Source organism: Triplophysa rosa, linkage group LG2, assembly GCF_024868665.1.
Source record: "Triplophysa rosa linkage group LG2, Trosa_1v2, whole genome shotgun sequence".
Lineage (NCBI taxonomy): Eukaryota > Metazoa > Chordata > Actinopteri > Cypriniformes > Nemacheilidae > Triplophysa > Triplophysa rosa.
The window spans coordinates 35,346,301-35,364,018 of record NC_079891.1 but is presented as its reverse complement, the minus strand read 5'-3'; the positions used below and the strand labels follow the sequence as shown (position 1 = coordinate 35,364,018).

Genomic DNA, 17,718 nt, shown 5'->3' with positions numbered 1-17,718 from the left:
GCTATCTTTTAATACATAACTTTGCACGTAAATTGTAAATGGACTAAATAATAAAGTAATCAAATATTTATATATGTAGTAGAAAATGTAATACATGATAAATTGCTGGTTTTAGACAGACACGTGTTAGATTTGTACACATAGCAAACAAAACCCACTTTAAGGGCTCTTTGAAGTGACTAGGGCACAGAGATGTTTACTTTAGATTTGGCCACGCCCCGCGTGTGTGTTCGTCCACACCGACAGGCGGCGCTGCGCGTTCACATCAGCTGACACTAACCTGCGCCGAAGAACCGTAAACAAAGAGATCCAGTAGAACAGGGTCACGGAACCGCAGCGCCTGCTGCCCTAAACATCAACTGTGAGTTTTAATCAAATGAACACACATTAACCACCACACAATCCGTTCGTGTACCTAAACAGCTCATCGGGTTGATAGTTTTGTTTGTTTGTTTTTCGCCCGCAGTGAAAGCAGGACACGTTGTTGGTCGAGCATGCCCAGTAACACGGCTCAACTCTTGGAGTCAGACGACACCGAACCGGATCTCCCGGTACCGGTACGGAATCTGAGCGGGTTGAGTCTGATGGATGATGAGAGTCTGTCAGAACCACGCGATGTTTCCCATCTGTGTGTGTTGGGTGCGGTTTTGGACCTTCAGCCATTATGTCAGCCTGGATCAGACGAGGAGAACATCAACAACAACCTCATCAGACACGATGGTGATCTGGAGCAGCTGAGGGCCCGGGCCGTGCCTCCAGAACTCACCGGTATGGAGGTCTCCGGGCCGGGCAGGCTCTTTCAGGATGGGCCGGCTGATGTGGATTGGAGGATGATGATGATGTTGGACGATGGAGAGAGATGTGCGCTCAACACCAGGAGGAAGAGTGTCAACACTACAGAGTGTGTCGTCGTGCCCACATCTGAACATGTGGCAGAGATTGTTGGCCGACAGGGTGAGTTTGTTTTTACTCATGAATGTGGCATGTTTTATCCTTTATGCCTTCTTAAGATGTATTTTATAACTTCTTTCTTTCTTTCCTTCTTTCTTGTTATTGCTTTAATGTTGTAATGTTTATTACAATTAAAAAGTATACAGTATATATATTGTCACTCATCTTGTCTGATCTTACAGAGATTCAGGTTCACACAGAAGATTTTTATTGACATTTAACTTGTGCCTATTTGTGAAAGTGTTTAGTGGTCAGACTGGGTTTAGACTGTCAGTTTTATCTGTGTTTTTATGTGATTCCAGACTGATCTGATGACTCTTGTAGTTCCGGGTGTGGAGTAGTTAATGCCAATGTTTTCAACGTAAAAATCTGAATTTGTATTTTCTATTAATAATAAATATGGAAAGTTTTACAGTAAAAAAACTCAATTTGGTCATCTGGTTCCTTTTAATGAATTGATATAACACCTGAATTACCATACTTACATCCCCATCAGCCACATGGTTATGAATTATTTTGTGTATTTTTAAATATCCAAACTTATGCAGGTGATGTAAGTGGCTTTCGTAATATACATTTTGACCTCATTGAACTGCACGTGACTTGTACATCATGTATTATGACTGCTGTGCTTATCTCTAATGACATTTCTTAACTGTATGACAACATGTTGAGTAATACCAGAGCTCGTGTAAGTTAGGACCAGTGAACTCTGATGTCATGGAAACAGATTTCCACAGCGATGCATTACAGCAGGAGCTGTAGGAAGATGTTTTGTTATTAATCGAAGTTGACTCGTTGTCTATCGCGATTGATTCACGGCTCGGACTTTGACAACGTGTTGACCTGTGTTTTGTATCTCCGCTCACTGCAGGTTGTAAGATCAAAGCTCTGAGAGCAAAGACCAACACCTACATTAAAACCCCCGTGAGAGGAGAAGAGCCGGTGTTTGTTGTGACGGGACGGAAAGAGGACGTGGCCATGGCTAAGCGTGAGATTCTGTCGGCGGCCGAGCACTTCTCGCTGATTCGGGCGTCGAGGAACAAGGTGGCGTCAGGCGTTGGGCTCAACAGTGTCCCTTGTCACCCGGGTCAGACCAGCATCCAGGTGCGGGTGCCGTATCGAATGGTGGGGCTCGTGGTCGGGCCGAAAGGAGCCACCATCAAGAGGATCCAGCAGCAAACTCACACCTACATCGTCACTCCGAGCCGTGAGAAAGAGCCGGTGTTTGAGGTGACCGGCATGCCTGAGAACGTGGACCGAGCGAGGGAGGAGATCGAGGCGCACATCGCTCTGCGTACCGCCGGAAGCGTGGATTTCAGCGTAGACGATGACGACTTCCACTACAACGGCACAGATGTCGGCTTCGAGTTGGGCGGCAACGGAACGTGGCTCTTCTCCAGCAGCGCTTCACGTGTCAATAACGCCAACTTCCAAGTCAACGGCGCCGGCTACCGCAACGACAGCTCCAGCTCGCTCGGAAGCAACTCCAGTGAGTCTTTCTACAGCAGCGGCGGGATGGCGGATCTCAGCCCCGGCAGCGGGGGATGTACGTTCTGGTTCGGTGATACCCAGCTGCCCCTAGGGTCGGACGATTCCGCAGGATCCACCAATCAGCATCAGACGGCTTGGAACGCCTTGGAACGCGGAGGTGCCAGTTTGCCAACCACGCCGCGGCTTTCTCCGTCCCTCCTCACCCGTCTGTCTCCATCCCTTCCGGAGGCGCTGGATCATCCGCTGGCTCGGTTGGTGCAGGAGAATTCCCAGAGCCTTCCCGCCTTTGGTCCGGTATTCTCCCCTTCGAGCGACAGCGTGGGCTCCGGCTCCCCGCCCAGCACTCACAGCTACACCAAACACAGCCAAGTCCCTGCGTGCGACCGCTGCGGCGGAGGAGACGGTGTGGCCGCGCTCGTCCTGGGTGGGCAAAATCTTCTCCGTCCGGAGTGTTCCAACTCCATCCTGCAGAGCACATAAAGCTCTCTGGCTACGCCAAATGTCCATTGACGTTCATTGGGATCATGAGAAGTAAACTGGGGGTTTGTTTTTTTATATTGATACTTTCTTCTTTATGATGGGAAAAGCAGGTTTAGATACAAAAAATCAAAGCTGAGTTCATCTCAAAGATTTCTCCTTTGTTTTGCTGCTAAAACGGCGTCAACTACATGTTTTTGGTTTCCTCATTTCCACAGTCAATAAATACTAAGTTTACATTTTATGTGCCTGATACCACGGCAGCGTTACGTCAAAACATTTGTGCCCTCAAAGTTCGTTTTCCCCACACGTGGCCAGAGGAGAGCTGTCCTCATGATGCCTTCAAACATCTCCATCGTCATTACCAAACTCTCTCCAGCAAAATCATTGGGCCACAGATCTATTCCTACGTCAATCGTCAAGCGCTCATTTTGTGAACACGGCCCATTACTCGAGTATGTTTGTGTGATGACTCTCATTGCCTTAACGTGAACGGGTCACTCTCAAAGTCCAACTGTTGACACGGTGTCATTGAACTCCGAGAAACCCTGAAGGCATCGGCCATCTGGAACCTCTCAAAATTAACTTTCTATTTCTTTTTGTACTGTTTTGTAGAGTTCCTGTAGTTTTTATTTCATTTCCAAATTGACACCTGTCAAGATGAAAGATTATTTGGCAAGCGGTGCACTGCTGTTTGCTTGAAGTATTAGCTTGTAGAGTATTGAAGTTAGGTACTGTAGCAGGAATCTGCACACCTGCATGTTCTTATTATCTCGAGATTCCTTCAAAGCCAAGGATTCGATATATATATATAGAGAAATATATACACACTGCATTAGATCTGCAATGCATACTACCATATTCTTATATTATGAACAAAACGAAAGTCCTGCATTAAACATGACCTGGAAATTTATGTTTATCGGAGGGATTTTTACCGTCACACTGCTACGATGTTTTTGATCATTCTTTTATTATGTGTGTATCATAGACATATATATAAATATACACACACATGTGTTCATGTATGTAGGGACGTGAAGGCGTATAAGTTGTATTAAAGTTTGAAATATATTTTATGATAAATGGCCTTACTGTCCTTTGGCCAAAGCACTGATATTATATATTTGCTGTAAAAAAGAATTAAGATTTTTATTTTTCTGATATTAAGAGTTCCTTAATAAATTGTTTCATTTAAAACACTCCCGAGTGTTCGACTCGTTTCATTCTGCGTTACTTCGGTTAGTTTGATTTCAGCTTCCAGTGCAACAAACTCAATGAACCCCGTTGAAGAGAGAGAATCTCACGCCTCAATGCTATTTCAAAGGAATAGTTCACCAAAATTGTAAAATGCTTGATGTTACTTTCTGCTAGTGTTTTCAGTTTTATAAAGTGTTAGTTCACCCAAAAATGTCAATATTCCCCCTGTACGTGACACTTTCTTCAGAGGAACACAAAAGAAGATATTTTGAGAAACGTCTCGGTGGTTTTGTGTTCATACAATGGAAGTCAATGGGGTTCAGTGTTGTTTGATCATCAACGTGTTCTTCAAAATATCTTCTTTTGTGTTCTGCAGCAGAACGAAACACACAGGTTTGACATGACGTGAAGATGAATAAACGACGAATTTTCATTTTGGGTGAGCTGTCCCTTTAAGGAAAGCTATTTAATTTAAAGAAATGATTTCAGAGGAAATTTGTCCACAAATTTCATTTTAAAGTTAAATAGTTCAAAGAAATTTCTCCAATCATTACTTGAAACAAGTTTACGCCTCCATTATTTTAGTGGAAAATAACAGCAGAGTTTAAAAATCTGGCCATTACACAAACACTGATACAACAGTTAATCGAGTTACACTGTTTTGTTTCGTAAATGATTCTCATGTATTGTCAGTACTGGGATGGTGCGACAGTCATGTGGTGATGTCAGACTTTATTACATGATGACATGCATCTAAAGAGTTTTAACAGATACATGAAGAAACGACGGTCTGGAAAATAAGCATCGGTCACACCAGAACAACAGGTTGAACACGTCTGTCACTCACGCACACGTACAATAGCCCACGCTCTGTTTCACACACAGCCAATATAAACTGTAAACAGTCTGTGTGTGCCATAACAAACATTTGAAACGGTACTATAGCACACTGTTGTTAAATGACCTCATTATGTTGCATTTAGCAAACTCGGAAATTAGAAACAGGTTTGTGAAAACATTTCAGCAGGCTGAGCAAATTGATATTAAGGATAATTCAAAACATTGGAAATGAAATGTCAACTGGGAGCATTGCATTGTGGAACAGTGACCGTCTCCACGTGTTCTGATTCACGCTGTACACACTTTGGGTATTCCATGCATACAGTAAATCGCTATACACGCTGCAAAAAGTACAGTATGCCATTCCATACGTTTAGATTTAATACTGCTTTTCTATACAGTATGATCGGATATTACAGTTCGCTCCATCTCCATGACAACATGAACAAACATCACTAATGTAAAAGAAATGCAAAATAAGAGTCACACAAAGAGAACATTTACAGAAAAACATGTAGGGTTAGTCAAACAACCAGTTGAGACCCGTTCGTGATATCAAGTATTGGGTTTTAAAGGGGTCATATGGCGCAAACACGTGTTTTTTTTATGTCTTTGGTGTGTTATAAGTTGCTCATGCATGTATTAGACGTGCAAAATTGCACAAATGAAAGTGTGGGAACAGAAGATGCGTTCTATGTAAAAGCGAACGCTCACCCAGACCTGCCTGAAACACCTCGTGTAGCCACACCCCCACAAATCTACATCAGTTGGTGGTCTGATTTGACTAAGACCGCCCAAATGTATACGCAAGTAAGGTGGTGTACCTGTCAGTACAATTGAAGAGGAACCTTATGTTCCAAATATGGTCAGAGGCGTCACATTTCCCTCACACGCTTACAGTATTCCACCAATCACTACACATTGGTTAACTGGCCAATCACAGCACACCTCGCTTTTCAGAGCCATGAGCTTTGTTCAAAATCTGCGTGTTTCAGAGAGGCGGTGCAAAGAGGAGATACAAACATGCACGGTGTGTGGAAAATACAACGTTTTTGAACATTAAATTGCATTACATCTAAAACAAACCATAATATTCTTTATAGCCGTGTCATATGACCCCTTTAAAAAATCATTCTACATTGAAATGAATAGCAGAGTTCACCCCACAACTATAACAAAGATGCAGAAGAACGATATGGTTGAGATCACTTTCAGAGCGAACCCTTTCCAGCTCATGAACGATAAAACATTGACAGCCAATCAAAATCCATTTGAATTTAGAGGGCTAAAAATAAACATCATGTTATTGTCATTGGGATGGATGCTAGAATAATTGTTGTTTTTGAATGTGAACGGGCGTTTATTCAGTAAAACAGATGGTTGATCTATCCCAACTGTGCTGGGATTCTACATCAAAGACGTTATACCTTCGGGAGCATCTTAAGAATTCATATTTCCTTTTGTGCTAACAGTGCTCACCATTAATAATGTATGAAGGTCCATCTGTCTGATCTCTGAGAGAATCAGCACAAGAAACAAAGAATAGATTGATAATATTGAGACAAAGCCCTTATGCAGTCATAAAGTACAAGCATACAATACATTTTGATACAAACAAGTGAACATTAGCTTTACAAAAATAAAGTAAAAGAGTAAAAACACAAAGAACAACATTCTGACCATGTACACAATGCAAAGAATTTCTGTGTAAACTGATGGTGACGCCTGTTGTACATAAATTGTCCCTTTACTTCCATAATCCATCGCACAAATTATTTACAGTATGCTGAAATTCACTGACCTTATGTTTCATGATTGAAAGCTGATTAAGAGGAGTGACACCACTGTATGTTAAGACAAATCTTGATGAAATGCAATATAAAAGTCTTCCAAGATTGTTTGAACATCAAACACAAAAGTCTTAAGTGTTTAAAGTGTCATTTCGCAGTGGTTTGAGAAACAGTCCTGTCTGATGTAACGGGATTAGAGTGTTGTTGTATTGCTGGTTTTCAACAGTGTGATGCATATAAAGAGGCGTGACAAATCTGTCATGGGTAGGGTCAGAGGTCATAACTGGGGAAAGTTATAAAGGTTTTAGCATCAGTCCAGAGGTTGTGGGTCAGCTATGGGCATGGTGTGCAGAACCTCATCCAGGAGCTGGAGAGCCCGATGCAGATGAATCTCGATCCAACACGGCGTCTCTTTGATGCCCTGGCGGGGGTAATCCGGACCCCAGCCCTTCACGAAACTCATGCGTAGGATGCAGAGACGCCGCAGGTCGTCCACACCAATGCCCGCCGCAGCAGACAGACCTGAAAACGGAACGGGATTGTGTTAACATCACACCAAGACCCTTTTTATCATACAATGACCAGTGTTGGGCAAGTTACTCTAAAAAGTAATTCATTACTAGTTACTAATGACATATTCAATAGTGTAATTACATTACTGTACAAGTTACTCTCTCCAAAAAGTATTTCATTACTGATTACTAATTACTTTCTATATCCTACATCAACCTTGATTAGTTCAGCGATTCAAGGATAGACATGAAACGGCTCTTTTAATTCATTCAAACAAATAATATAAAACTACGTAAAGTAGTATTATTAACTGACCAAAGTATTACAAATGTGAGACTTTGAATTTTGATGTCAATTCCACTATTTCAAGAAGTAGAAGTAACTTTAAGAAAAAATTAGAGTAATCCCTTACTTTTCTTTTACAAGGGAAAAGTAATTAAATTAAAGTGACTAATTACTTAGTCGTTGTCAGTGTTGGGTGTGACTAGTTACTGAGACTCACTGATAGCAGGAGCGATGCCCCCCACTGATCCTGGACCCAGAATATTCCCTGCCACCGCAGCCGCCTGCGCAGCCACCGCAGCCTGAGCCGTACTTGCCTGCTGCTGCATCTGCCGATGACACTGACGCAAATCAAACACCTGCAGACACAGAACACAGATGTCAGGTTTGATTTCTGACAAGCAAATGTGCTGCTTCAATATTCATTGAACGATATTTATTGAACGATAAGACAATTTAAAATTTTAAATGCAACGTATGTAGTGAAGACATATATTTAGTGATTTTTTTGTGTTATTTTTACTTTTTTTCTTTAGTAGGATATTTTATATAATGCTCACACATTCATACATTTAAAATGTGAATGAAGTGAAACTATATTTTCTAGCACATTTCTAGAATTTACAAAGAACGTGTCATTTCACGGTATTGTTTCTCAGTGACGGCGGCTGTAAACACACGACTGAAACGGTGTTTGCGTTACCTTTATGTAGGCACTGGGGTAAATTTTATGTACAGCATCACCCGGAGCTCGTCCGGCCTCACGGTCCAAATAATAACTCTGAACAAACACAGCATGACCACTGAGACAGCGAACCCACACGTCCCCCTCGCCCTTACACTCCAGCTCAACCCCTTTACCGATATGAAGCCTTCCGGAGACAGAGAGAGAGGTGAAGACTTTAGTCCTAATCAAAAGGGACATTTCATTGGAGTCAACAGAATGACATGTTCTGAAATATATTCCTGCCTGGCTCTCTCGATGGCTTCCGTGCGGTGAACGTTGCTCAGCTGGCCGAGACAGAAGCGATCTCCACCCGATGGGTCCACGTAACCGTCCACCGTCACGACGGGACAGTTGGAGGGCACTTTAAACATCTCGCCCACCTGAATGTCCATCTCGAAATACGCAATAGAGCACCAGTAATCCGGAGCTGAGAGACACGCGGAGCATAAGCATGACAGAACTGTCACGTACCGCAGTATTAACTGTGTGAACGCATGCATGCCAACCAAAAAAAACACTGTGATTTAACGTCCATCATGATTCATCTCACAGCATGCATTTCAGTTTAGTGTGAATTGTGACCCAACCCTCACCTGGGTGGCTGGATACGGGTGGTTGGAACGCCAGCTCATTATGAACCGACCCTGAAAAAGAGAAACGTCCAGTTGAAATGACAGCGGGCAGTGATGTCAGAGTGACAGATAACGGCGACTCACAGTACTGGCCCGTGTGAGGCAGAGGTGGGTGATGTTGTAGGTGGCCGTTCTGATGCGGGATGCTGGGAGGGAAACTGCTCCCTCTGGGCCATGAGCTTGGAGCATCTAACACAAACAGACGTGCAAATATGAAACATTCATCTCACGAACTGAAACTATATCACATAAGAAATAAATAGAATGCAACCACATACTTTGTACAAAGGCGGAAAATCGTGACTTACTAGGTGGACCGGCAGCCATACTGGTGAAAGCCAAGGTGGAGGCGGAGCTTGCCGAGTCAGGCGGAGGCAGGAGGACGGGGCTGTTGAAAGCGTCAGTCAGGGCATTGGGGGCGGCAGCATGCTGGATGGTTTGAATGCCGTGTCCTCCGCCAGCAGCAGAATGTGAGGACTGACCCTCAAATTCGTCCTTTACTATGAGCTCTCCACTCGGCCCTACGTGAACACACGCAGCGTGACGTATTCATCTATCTACCAATCAACTGAAATCATGCGATTTATGTGAACGAAAAGACACCGAGGAGCGATACGAGGGACATAAAAGTAGTAAAATATCAATTAAGTTACAAAAGACCATGTGGGATGTACTCACCCGGTCCTCCCAGAGAAAGCACGGACAGATCTAAAGATGTCAAAGAAGTTGGACCGTTCAGTTAAGTGAAACAGCCATGACCTATCCCATCATCTAAATACAACTTAATTTCGTGCAGGATGATGCAGATAAAGGCGTGAAACGGTTTACCGATGCTGGGAGACACGACCCTCTCGTAGTGGTACGGGTTCACACACACGTTGTCACACTTCAGGTCGAAGGCAAACTGACAGTATTTCACGTGCTTGAGTTCATTCTTGTGCAGGTCCGGCCATCGCCACAGTCGTGCGTATATGACGTGAGGAAATCCTTTACGACCAGCAACCTAACAAACACATTTACACGTAAACACAGCGCAACGGTGTCAAAACAAGGAATGTAGAATAAAGTAGAGTGTCTGTTTGTGAGTTTGCAGTGGATTGTGGGTAAGCATTCCTCTCCTGGACATCACCGCACTCAGTTTGAGGAGCTTTTTGACCGGGATGTGGAGGCTGAAAGTCAAGTTCACCCTCCATGTACTCAATAACATCAACACTTCTTTTTCAATGAACATTTGTTTGCTATTAATTACTGTAATCTTAATAGGCCCTTTTCACATGACGTCACGCATCTTCCGCTCTGCCGTGAAGCAGTGTATCGTTACTTCCGCTAGCACTCCAGTTCACCAGGTGGCGGTAATGCACCTATAAGCTGGTTTGCCAACCGCCAGTAAAACTCAAGAAGTAGTTACCTCCGCTAGCGCCTCAGAATGTAGTTTACCAAGTCCCTTGCACATCTGCCACAAACACTTCTAGATGATGTTACAACGTCTTGCAGACAAATTTTCGCTAACGACAAGATCAAAGCTAGAGAAAGGATACAAATTCTTCGTTGAACAGTACCTGTTTGATTATGAAGGTAAGTGTTTTGTTTTCTTTTTGTGTTAGCGAAGGTGCTAGGATAAGTACTTGAATACGCGTTCTGTCTGTTTTTTTTCCACTTTTGTTATATTCCAGCGCGACGGCAAAACGGAAGTAGTTCTTCTTCTTGTTTGTTGCAAGACGGATGTTATGATACACTGCTTTGCGAAAAGGCGGAAGTTAAGTGACGTTATTGTGAAAAGGGCCTATTACATGAATCTCTCCTGATTACATAAGGGTGTTAAGATGATGTAATTTTGTTACCTAATGTTACACAACGTGCGACAGTAGCCTAAAGCAATGCCTGAACTTTAACATCAACCAATAATATCAAAAAAAAAGATGTAAACTCAAAAAGAATAATGTTACAAAATTTGTTTTTAGTTTTATTCATATTTTAAATTAGCTTTTATTTTTCGATTTTTAGTTTTAATGTTAATTCTAGTTCAAGTTTTGGCAATTTTGGTATATGCTCTTGTCATTTTATAATTGATTTGTTTATTTTTTATGTTGCTATATAAGAATAATTTATTTGAGTTTTTGTTCATTATTATAATTTTAGTGCTTTAAACTAATTAGGTTTATTTCTGAGGCAACATTTTAATTTTTCGTTTAGTTTAGATCATTTTTAGGCCAATCGTTTTAATATTTGATTTGATTTCAATGAACAGACATGTTTGAACTAAAATAACCTTCAACACACACTTTTTTTGTTCTTGTACATTCATCAGGTTTGGTTTAACTACAATACACGAGTAAAGTCATATTCTTTGATCACATACCTGCAGTCTACCGTCCAGCGTGCGCTGTATGGTCACACATTTACTAGGGTGAGCTCCATTTGTAGTGATGGCAGAGATCAGAGAGTCTAACTCGTCTTTCTTCTCTTTCAGCTTCTTCACTAAACTCTCGATGGCTCTCTTGGCAAAGGACTCGCTCTCTACTCCCTGCCGGTGACACATGAGGCTGTGAACGATGCTCAGACACGCATCATTACTGGTAGGTGTGCTGGAGGCAGACATTCTGCTGGAACACAGTCAACCACAGGTGAGAAGAAACAAATCAGTGTCCTTTAAAACCTCCTTCTCAGCTTCCGTCTTTACTCCTGTATAACCAGACGTGCACCACACCAGCCTAAAAAAAACAGAGGGGAAGAGATCATTTACAGCTTTCTTACTATACTTTGGTCAAAAATGGTGTTTTTGTAGCTCAGGAGAGAATTGCGAGGTCATGGGTTTGAGTCCCAGGGAACATTTAGGATAAAAGTGAAGCGAAAGCATGAAAGCAGCTGCCAAATGCATAAATGTTAACAGATGTACAGTTGTATACTGTACTGAAGCAAATAACATTACATTTGACAGACAGCGCAATTGAATTATTTTATACAAAGACAAATTTCACGTGATTCATATGTTTAATTAGCATTTTGTTTTTTTGGCAAAGACAAAGTAATGATGGACGCACATACCAACCCAATGAACTCATCCTGAGCTATAAATACATTAGATACACATTGAGAGGACATTATATGAGTCATAATCGTTATAAAACACAGTGAAATATCATAACTTACCGAGCAATAATAAATCACATTTCACTCTGTGACAATACACGGACTTCACCGTGAGGCTAACGGGCTAGCTGGCTAACTCACGCACGCACACGTTCTCATATAACGTACGAATAAAGCGTTTATATTAGTACTATAGTAAAGACATAAATGATAAAAATAAAGAGTAAAAACAAAGATAAGAAGGGAAACACTCACGATTCATGGCGCAAAGGCAACGGGCCCCTTCTTTGCGTAAACGTAGTGACGAACTCGTCGCCAGAGAGACGCCAGTCTGGATGCACGATTAGGCCCCGCCCACACAGGCTGCTCGTGAGCTAGAAGGCTGATTTACATGCTAACAAAAATAAATTCTGAACATTCTTACGCATTTTTTTATAATTGTGTCCCAGCTGAAGAAAACAACAGGAACCATCAGTTAAATTCTAACGAATGTAATGGTTATATAGTGGGAATTGGTTTTAATGGAAACTGTATTGGTGGTGTCTGTGGGTATGTAACGTTACTTGTAATGTAGGCTACCAACATTAAATCCTCCTAAAATAAGACTCAAAACGCACCTCATAAAGACATTTAAAACGTTTTTGATGTTAAAGTCCCAGTGAAATAAAAATATGACAATACCTAATTTTTCATGAAATATTGCAGCGTTTACTGTAAATAGTTTATCAATGTGGGTCATTCTCTTTTTAAAATTCTAGTGCCGTCATAATCTTGAGTTAAAATCTGAAAATGCACTTCCTTCCTGTAATGACTATCCATCTTAGTTTAGACGGCTTTGGCGGAGCATCCGTTAACTCTTCCCCTTCAACTGTCAGTCTGCTGCCAGTGCCTTTTCAAAATGCAATGGATGTTTTATACATCCAATTAAATCGCAGAGAAAGACGATAGCCACGCCCACTGTTTTTCTCATTAGAAATTCCATTTCAGTCGGAAATGCGTCATCATACGAAAGCGAAACCGATCGCAACTTCCGGTTCACGGGGACTTTATACGGCTGACAGTTTATAATTGTATTTGTAATAGAAACCACTAGAATTCGTATTTTTAATACGAGTACACACTATTGTGGTAAGTTACAATCTATGACACATAAACCCATCCCTATAAAGCACATGAAAGTTTTTTTGCTGCGTGTTGTTTCTTATGTCAGTCAGACAGTTTGCTGTTTAAGCCGTTGGTTCTTAACATAAACAAGCTGCAATGTGGATCATAAAAGAGCCAATACCGCTGGTCAAAAGTCATTCAACTCTGAATCAACACTCCATAACGTGCTAAAATTTTATTTACTAAAAACATATTAAAACATGACTATGAGCATCCTACAAATTCCTTTTCAGTGCTATAGGCAGCATGAGAAAGTCTTCGGCCAGAACGACCTGTGTCCCTGACCCCTGCAGCACACGCTCCGCCTGGCACCTGAGCTCCGTTACGTCATCCTCTCCGTCCCGTCGCAGCGCTTCAGGTTTGTAGCGTTGACTGAAGTGGTGAAGCACCAGGGTTCGAGCCCCGCAGGCCAGCGCCACCCCAGCAGCCATGCCAGGCGTACTGTGCCCATGTTCAAGGGCCTTATCGCGCTGCCCATCCTCCAGCGTGGCCTCGTGCACTAGCACGTCGGCTCCCTGACACGCCCTTTTAAACCCCTCCCCCAACGGCGCACTACAGTCCCCAAACACGCAAACTTTGCGGCCCTTCAGAGGCGGCTCCAGCACCTCACCGGCGGTTAATACGCGCCCGTTCTCGAGCGTGACGGATTCTCCGTTCTTCAGACGTCCATAGAGAGGTCCCGGCTTTAAACCTGCAAGAGGCAAAGTTTCGCTCAAATCTCATGACTTCTTTAAGAAAAACATTTTGACCTTTGAATGAGTTACCTAGTTCTTTCAGCAGGTCAGTGTTGAGGCGTCCTGGACGTTCTTTCTCGTCCACGGAGAACCCGAACGATGAAACTCTGTGATATAACCTGAAGGCCTTCACCACAAACTGTTTGTCGTCAATGAGGTTATAACAGTCAGTGTCGGGCTCCAGCTGTATGGTTCTGCCAGGCCGCTCCTGCGGGTGAAGCGCATCACCGCTCGTGGTCAGCGCGGGACTGAGACGTCCCTCCTCAGGACACTGGTCATCTGATGTCTCCAGCTCATGAACAGCATACGGGAACAGCAGCTGAGAGCTCGACAGCGTCAACGCCACACGCAAGAAGAGCTTTAATCCTCGCGGGCCGTAAATGTCCACGCAGGACACAGGCTGATCCGGCTGAGGGTTCAAGTTCAGACTGATGGTGCACAGTAATCCAGGAAGACCAAAGACATGATCGCCATGGAGATGAGATATGAAGACTTTGTTGATTTTGCCTATAGAGAGAACGCTTTAAGAGTGAAAAGCCATAAACACGACAGAAACTAAATGATTAGACATTGTGACTCATTTTTTATTTTCACCATTTTCCACATTTAGGAATAACAAATTTATGTCGGTCGGTGTACCTTCGGATAATTCGTTTATTTGTTTTTGTTTTCAAAACGGAAAAACAAATAAACCGATCATTTGTTACATATTCCACCATATTTATGAGCATAAAAAATAAATCTGAGACATATTTTTGGTTTGTTTTCCTCCATATTTCTTTGAATGCATCAAATAAATATACAATAAAATGAAAAATAGTAAAAGTGTTTTTATGAAAAGCGCGTTTTATTCTATAGAAGTTCAGGCGCTGCCTCTGGCGACCAGTGGTGGTATTGCACACAAGGGCATCTTAAAGGGGTCATTTTACTCGGCTAAAACGAATATTATTGTTTGCTTTAGATGTATTACAATGTGTAAACACGATTTAAGGATAAAAAACGCTGTATTTTCCACATACCGTGCATGTTTGTATCTCCTCTTAGCCCCGCCTCTCTGAAACGCGAGGATATTTTACAAAGCTCATGGCTCTGAAAAGCGAGGTGTGCTATGATTGGCCAGTTCACTATTGCGTAGTGATTGGTGGAATACTGCAATTGTGTGAGGGAAATGTAACGCCTCTGACCATGTTCGGAACATCAGGTTTCAAAGCAATTGTACTGACAGGTACGCCCACCTTACTTGCGTATACATTTGGGCGGTTTTAGTCAAATCACTCCACGAGCTGACGTAGATTTGTGGGGGTGTGGTTACACGAGGTGTTTCAGGCAGGTCTGGGTGAGCATTCGCTTCTAGATAAAATACATCTTTTGTTCCGACACTTAAATTTTTGCAATTTCACATGTCTAATACATGCATGGGCAACTTATAACACACCAAAGACACAGAAAAACACGTACTTCCGGCGAATGACTCCTTTAAGCACAAGACCGCCTTTGGGAATTTGTCATCTTCATCTTTTATTCAAACATATTGAAAGATGAATTCAAGACTTTCTATGCATGTTGTGTAGTTGTGGTTGAAATAAAAACGGAAGCAGCTTTGAGAAGAATTCAGCTTAGCCCCGATTGTTTGTAATCTAGCCCCGAATGTTTTGTCCTGGAAATATAATAATAGGAATTCAGTAACTGACGTTTAAAATTCGCTGTTGACGCTGTTGTACACGACGCTGACTGCAGCCTCTCTCCCACACGCGCCGAGTCTGACACACACAAACGCACACCATCGGCTTACACACACAACGTGGCTGATGAGGGAAGTTCGGATCATTTTACTGACTCGGACCTTTGAGTCTCGTTCAGCAAAATGAACGAATCTTTTTTTGAGTGATATCGTTTCATTTCGTTCATTTTAGCAAAATATAATTCAAATGTAACATGTTACTTTCCTAACACATCTACTACTTATGCAAACGTTGATCACGTTACAAACAACACAAAACTATAACGTTATAAGAAACAGAAAAGATTAATTCATTGTTTACCTGGGTCTTTAGTTTATGATTAGCTCACCACACCTCTTATCTGACAAGTCCTCGGGTTTGACTCGTTCGTTCATCACGTGACAGCTTCGTAAGCTAAACCAATGCAGTCAGAGCCGGAAAGAGAATTGATTAGTTCACCTCCCGAGTCTTCGGGTTTGAGTCGTTCGTTCTTACAGGACCCATAGAATGTTGCGCAATGCGCATGCGCGACTGAACGAATCACTCCCCGAGACGACTCGTTCTTCCCGAGTTACGAACGATCCATCATCACTAATTTCAACCTATCCTAGAACATCACCATGCAGTTGAGCTGCTCGACAAAATTAAATATAACAGTGTGAGGGCAGAGAAGACTACAGAACGGCAATGGCGTGTGCCAAAAAACAAACAAATCTTCTTTCATTTTGGCAGAAGACGAAGAAAGGTTTTACGAGGATAATGCACAGATGTTGTCTGTCGCGCATGTGAGGTCAGTGAGTGGTCTGTGTGATCCTTTCTTACCTGCTGCTGCCTCACATAAGTGCCAAGGACCGGGCGAAGCGATAATATCCTAATATGACAGCGTAGTGGAGCAATACTGTGTTGTATTCCTTGTAAAAAAACATCATCCTTCAGCGAACGCTTCTCGTCAGCGCGCGAATCTTGTCTTTCAGGCTTATTGCTTGAATGGTCAAATACACATAGAATTATGTCAAAATGTCCGTCGAGTTTGTTTAAACACAATCGGGTATGAAGTAAACAGTTTTGGGAGAAACTTTTTGGGACGTGTAGTGTATCACTGGATCCGCGCTTTACCGCAAGTCTTAAAGTGCCAGCAGCCTAATATTGAACTGTCAATCACACCAGCAGTTATTAGGCCACTGACTGTTTGTGTTTGCTTAAAAATTTACTTCAAAACCTTCCTTTTTTTTATATTAGGTTAAGCATGTTCAATTATAGTTATTAAGTATTTCTATTCATATAAATACATAAAACGTGAAAGCACTAAGGCATTACAAACATCACCATATGCTTTTTTTTCAAAATTAAGTATTTACATAAAAAATAGACATTCATGTTTGTGGAAATAAAGAAAATGAAATGTAATGACATGGATTACCTACTGGATACCTTGATAGTCTCATCAGCAGTTGCTTATATCTATGTTTTGGGCATTCTTTTAATAGGGTTTACATTTTTATACATATATTATATGATATATTTCAAATATATTCTGAAAATATTTTGTGTTTGCTAATAAACTATATTGCATAAAAAAGTTAACGCAAAGCATATTTTCCTTGAAAAGAATACCCTTACAACCTAATCCAAATTCCCTACATTAGCCCCTAATGTTTTAGGCTCAGCCCCTGATGGTTTTATATCCTAGATACGTCCCTGGTCAAGACTACTCGATGTTTGTTTAATTTACTCTACGTTTTTTTTTGTTTTTCTTATGCGTTTTTAGTGGTTTGCCTTTGTGACAAATAATTTTGTCAGATAAACATCATTTTTGGCCACTACTGTCTGCTGGACACCCGATAATGAATCATGACTGAAACGTTGATCTATCTGAAAAGACACAGTAAGAGAGAACAACTAACTTGCTTTGAGTTGACTTCTCATGAACTGAGTCTGTGTTCCCTCTCCACAGTCAAACAGCCAGTTTTCACCTTCAGTCCTTAAAACTAGCGCGGACGCGCCGCGATGAGGAGACGGGTACGCGCTCCCGCTACCGAGGATGGTGATATCCATAGACATTATGCTCTTTGCACGTGTGCTGAGAAATAAACAGCTATTCAG

The 17,718-nt window shown here is 42.0% G+C and overlaps 2 protein-coding genes across 4 annotated transcripts; one reads left to right on the top strand and one right to left on the bottom strand.

The window, feature by feature from the left end:
- Window positions 1–282: 282 nt before the first annotated feature.
- LOC130570133 (RNA-binding E3 ubiquitin-protein ligase MEX3C) lies at window positions 283–4,118 on the top strand. Of its 2 annotated transcripts, none has more exons than XM_057360288.1 (3): window positions 283–361; window positions 467–954; window positions 1,826–4,118. In XM_057360288.1, the coding sequence occupies exons 2-3, from the start codon at window positions 495–497 to the stop codon at window positions 2,923–2,925; spliced, it is 1,560 nt and encodes a 519-aa protein (XP_057216271.1). In that variant the 5' UTR covers window positions 283–361; window positions 467–494; the 3' UTR covers window positions 2,926–4,118. The 2 variants fall into 2 exon arrangements, with proteins under 2 accessions (XP_057216271.1, XP_057216280.1); XM_057360297.1 differs by having other exon boundaries at window positions 286–361; window positions 440–954.
- Window positions 4,119–4,662: 544 nt separating this feature from the next.
- On the bottom strand, window positions 4,663–12,442 carry smad4b (SMAD family member 4b). 2 transcript variants are annotated; one of them, XM_057352834.1, is made up of 11 exons: window positions 12,252–12,442; window positions 11,266–11,617; window positions 9,735–9,909; window positions 9,585–9,614; window positions 9,215–9,427; window positions 8,991–9,095; window positions 8,868–8,918; window positions 8,518–8,701; window positions 8,251–8,419; window positions 7,768–7,906; window positions 4,663–7,274 (listed from the first exon to the last, which is right to left on the bottom strand). In XM_057352834.1, exons 2-11 carry the CDS (start codon window positions 11,503–11,505, stop codon window positions 7,063–7,065), a joined length of 1,518 nt encoding a protein of 505 aa, XP_057208817.1. In that variant the 5' UTR covers window positions 11,506–11,617; window positions 12,252–12,442; the 3' UTR covers window positions 4,663–7,062. The 2 variants fall into 2 exon arrangements, with proteins under 2 accessions (XP_057208817.1, XP_057208826.1); XM_057352843.1 differs by lacking the exon at window positions 12,252–12,442 and adding an exon at window positions 12,057–12,231.
- Between the last annotated feature and the right edge of the window lie 5,276 nt (window positions 12,443–17,718).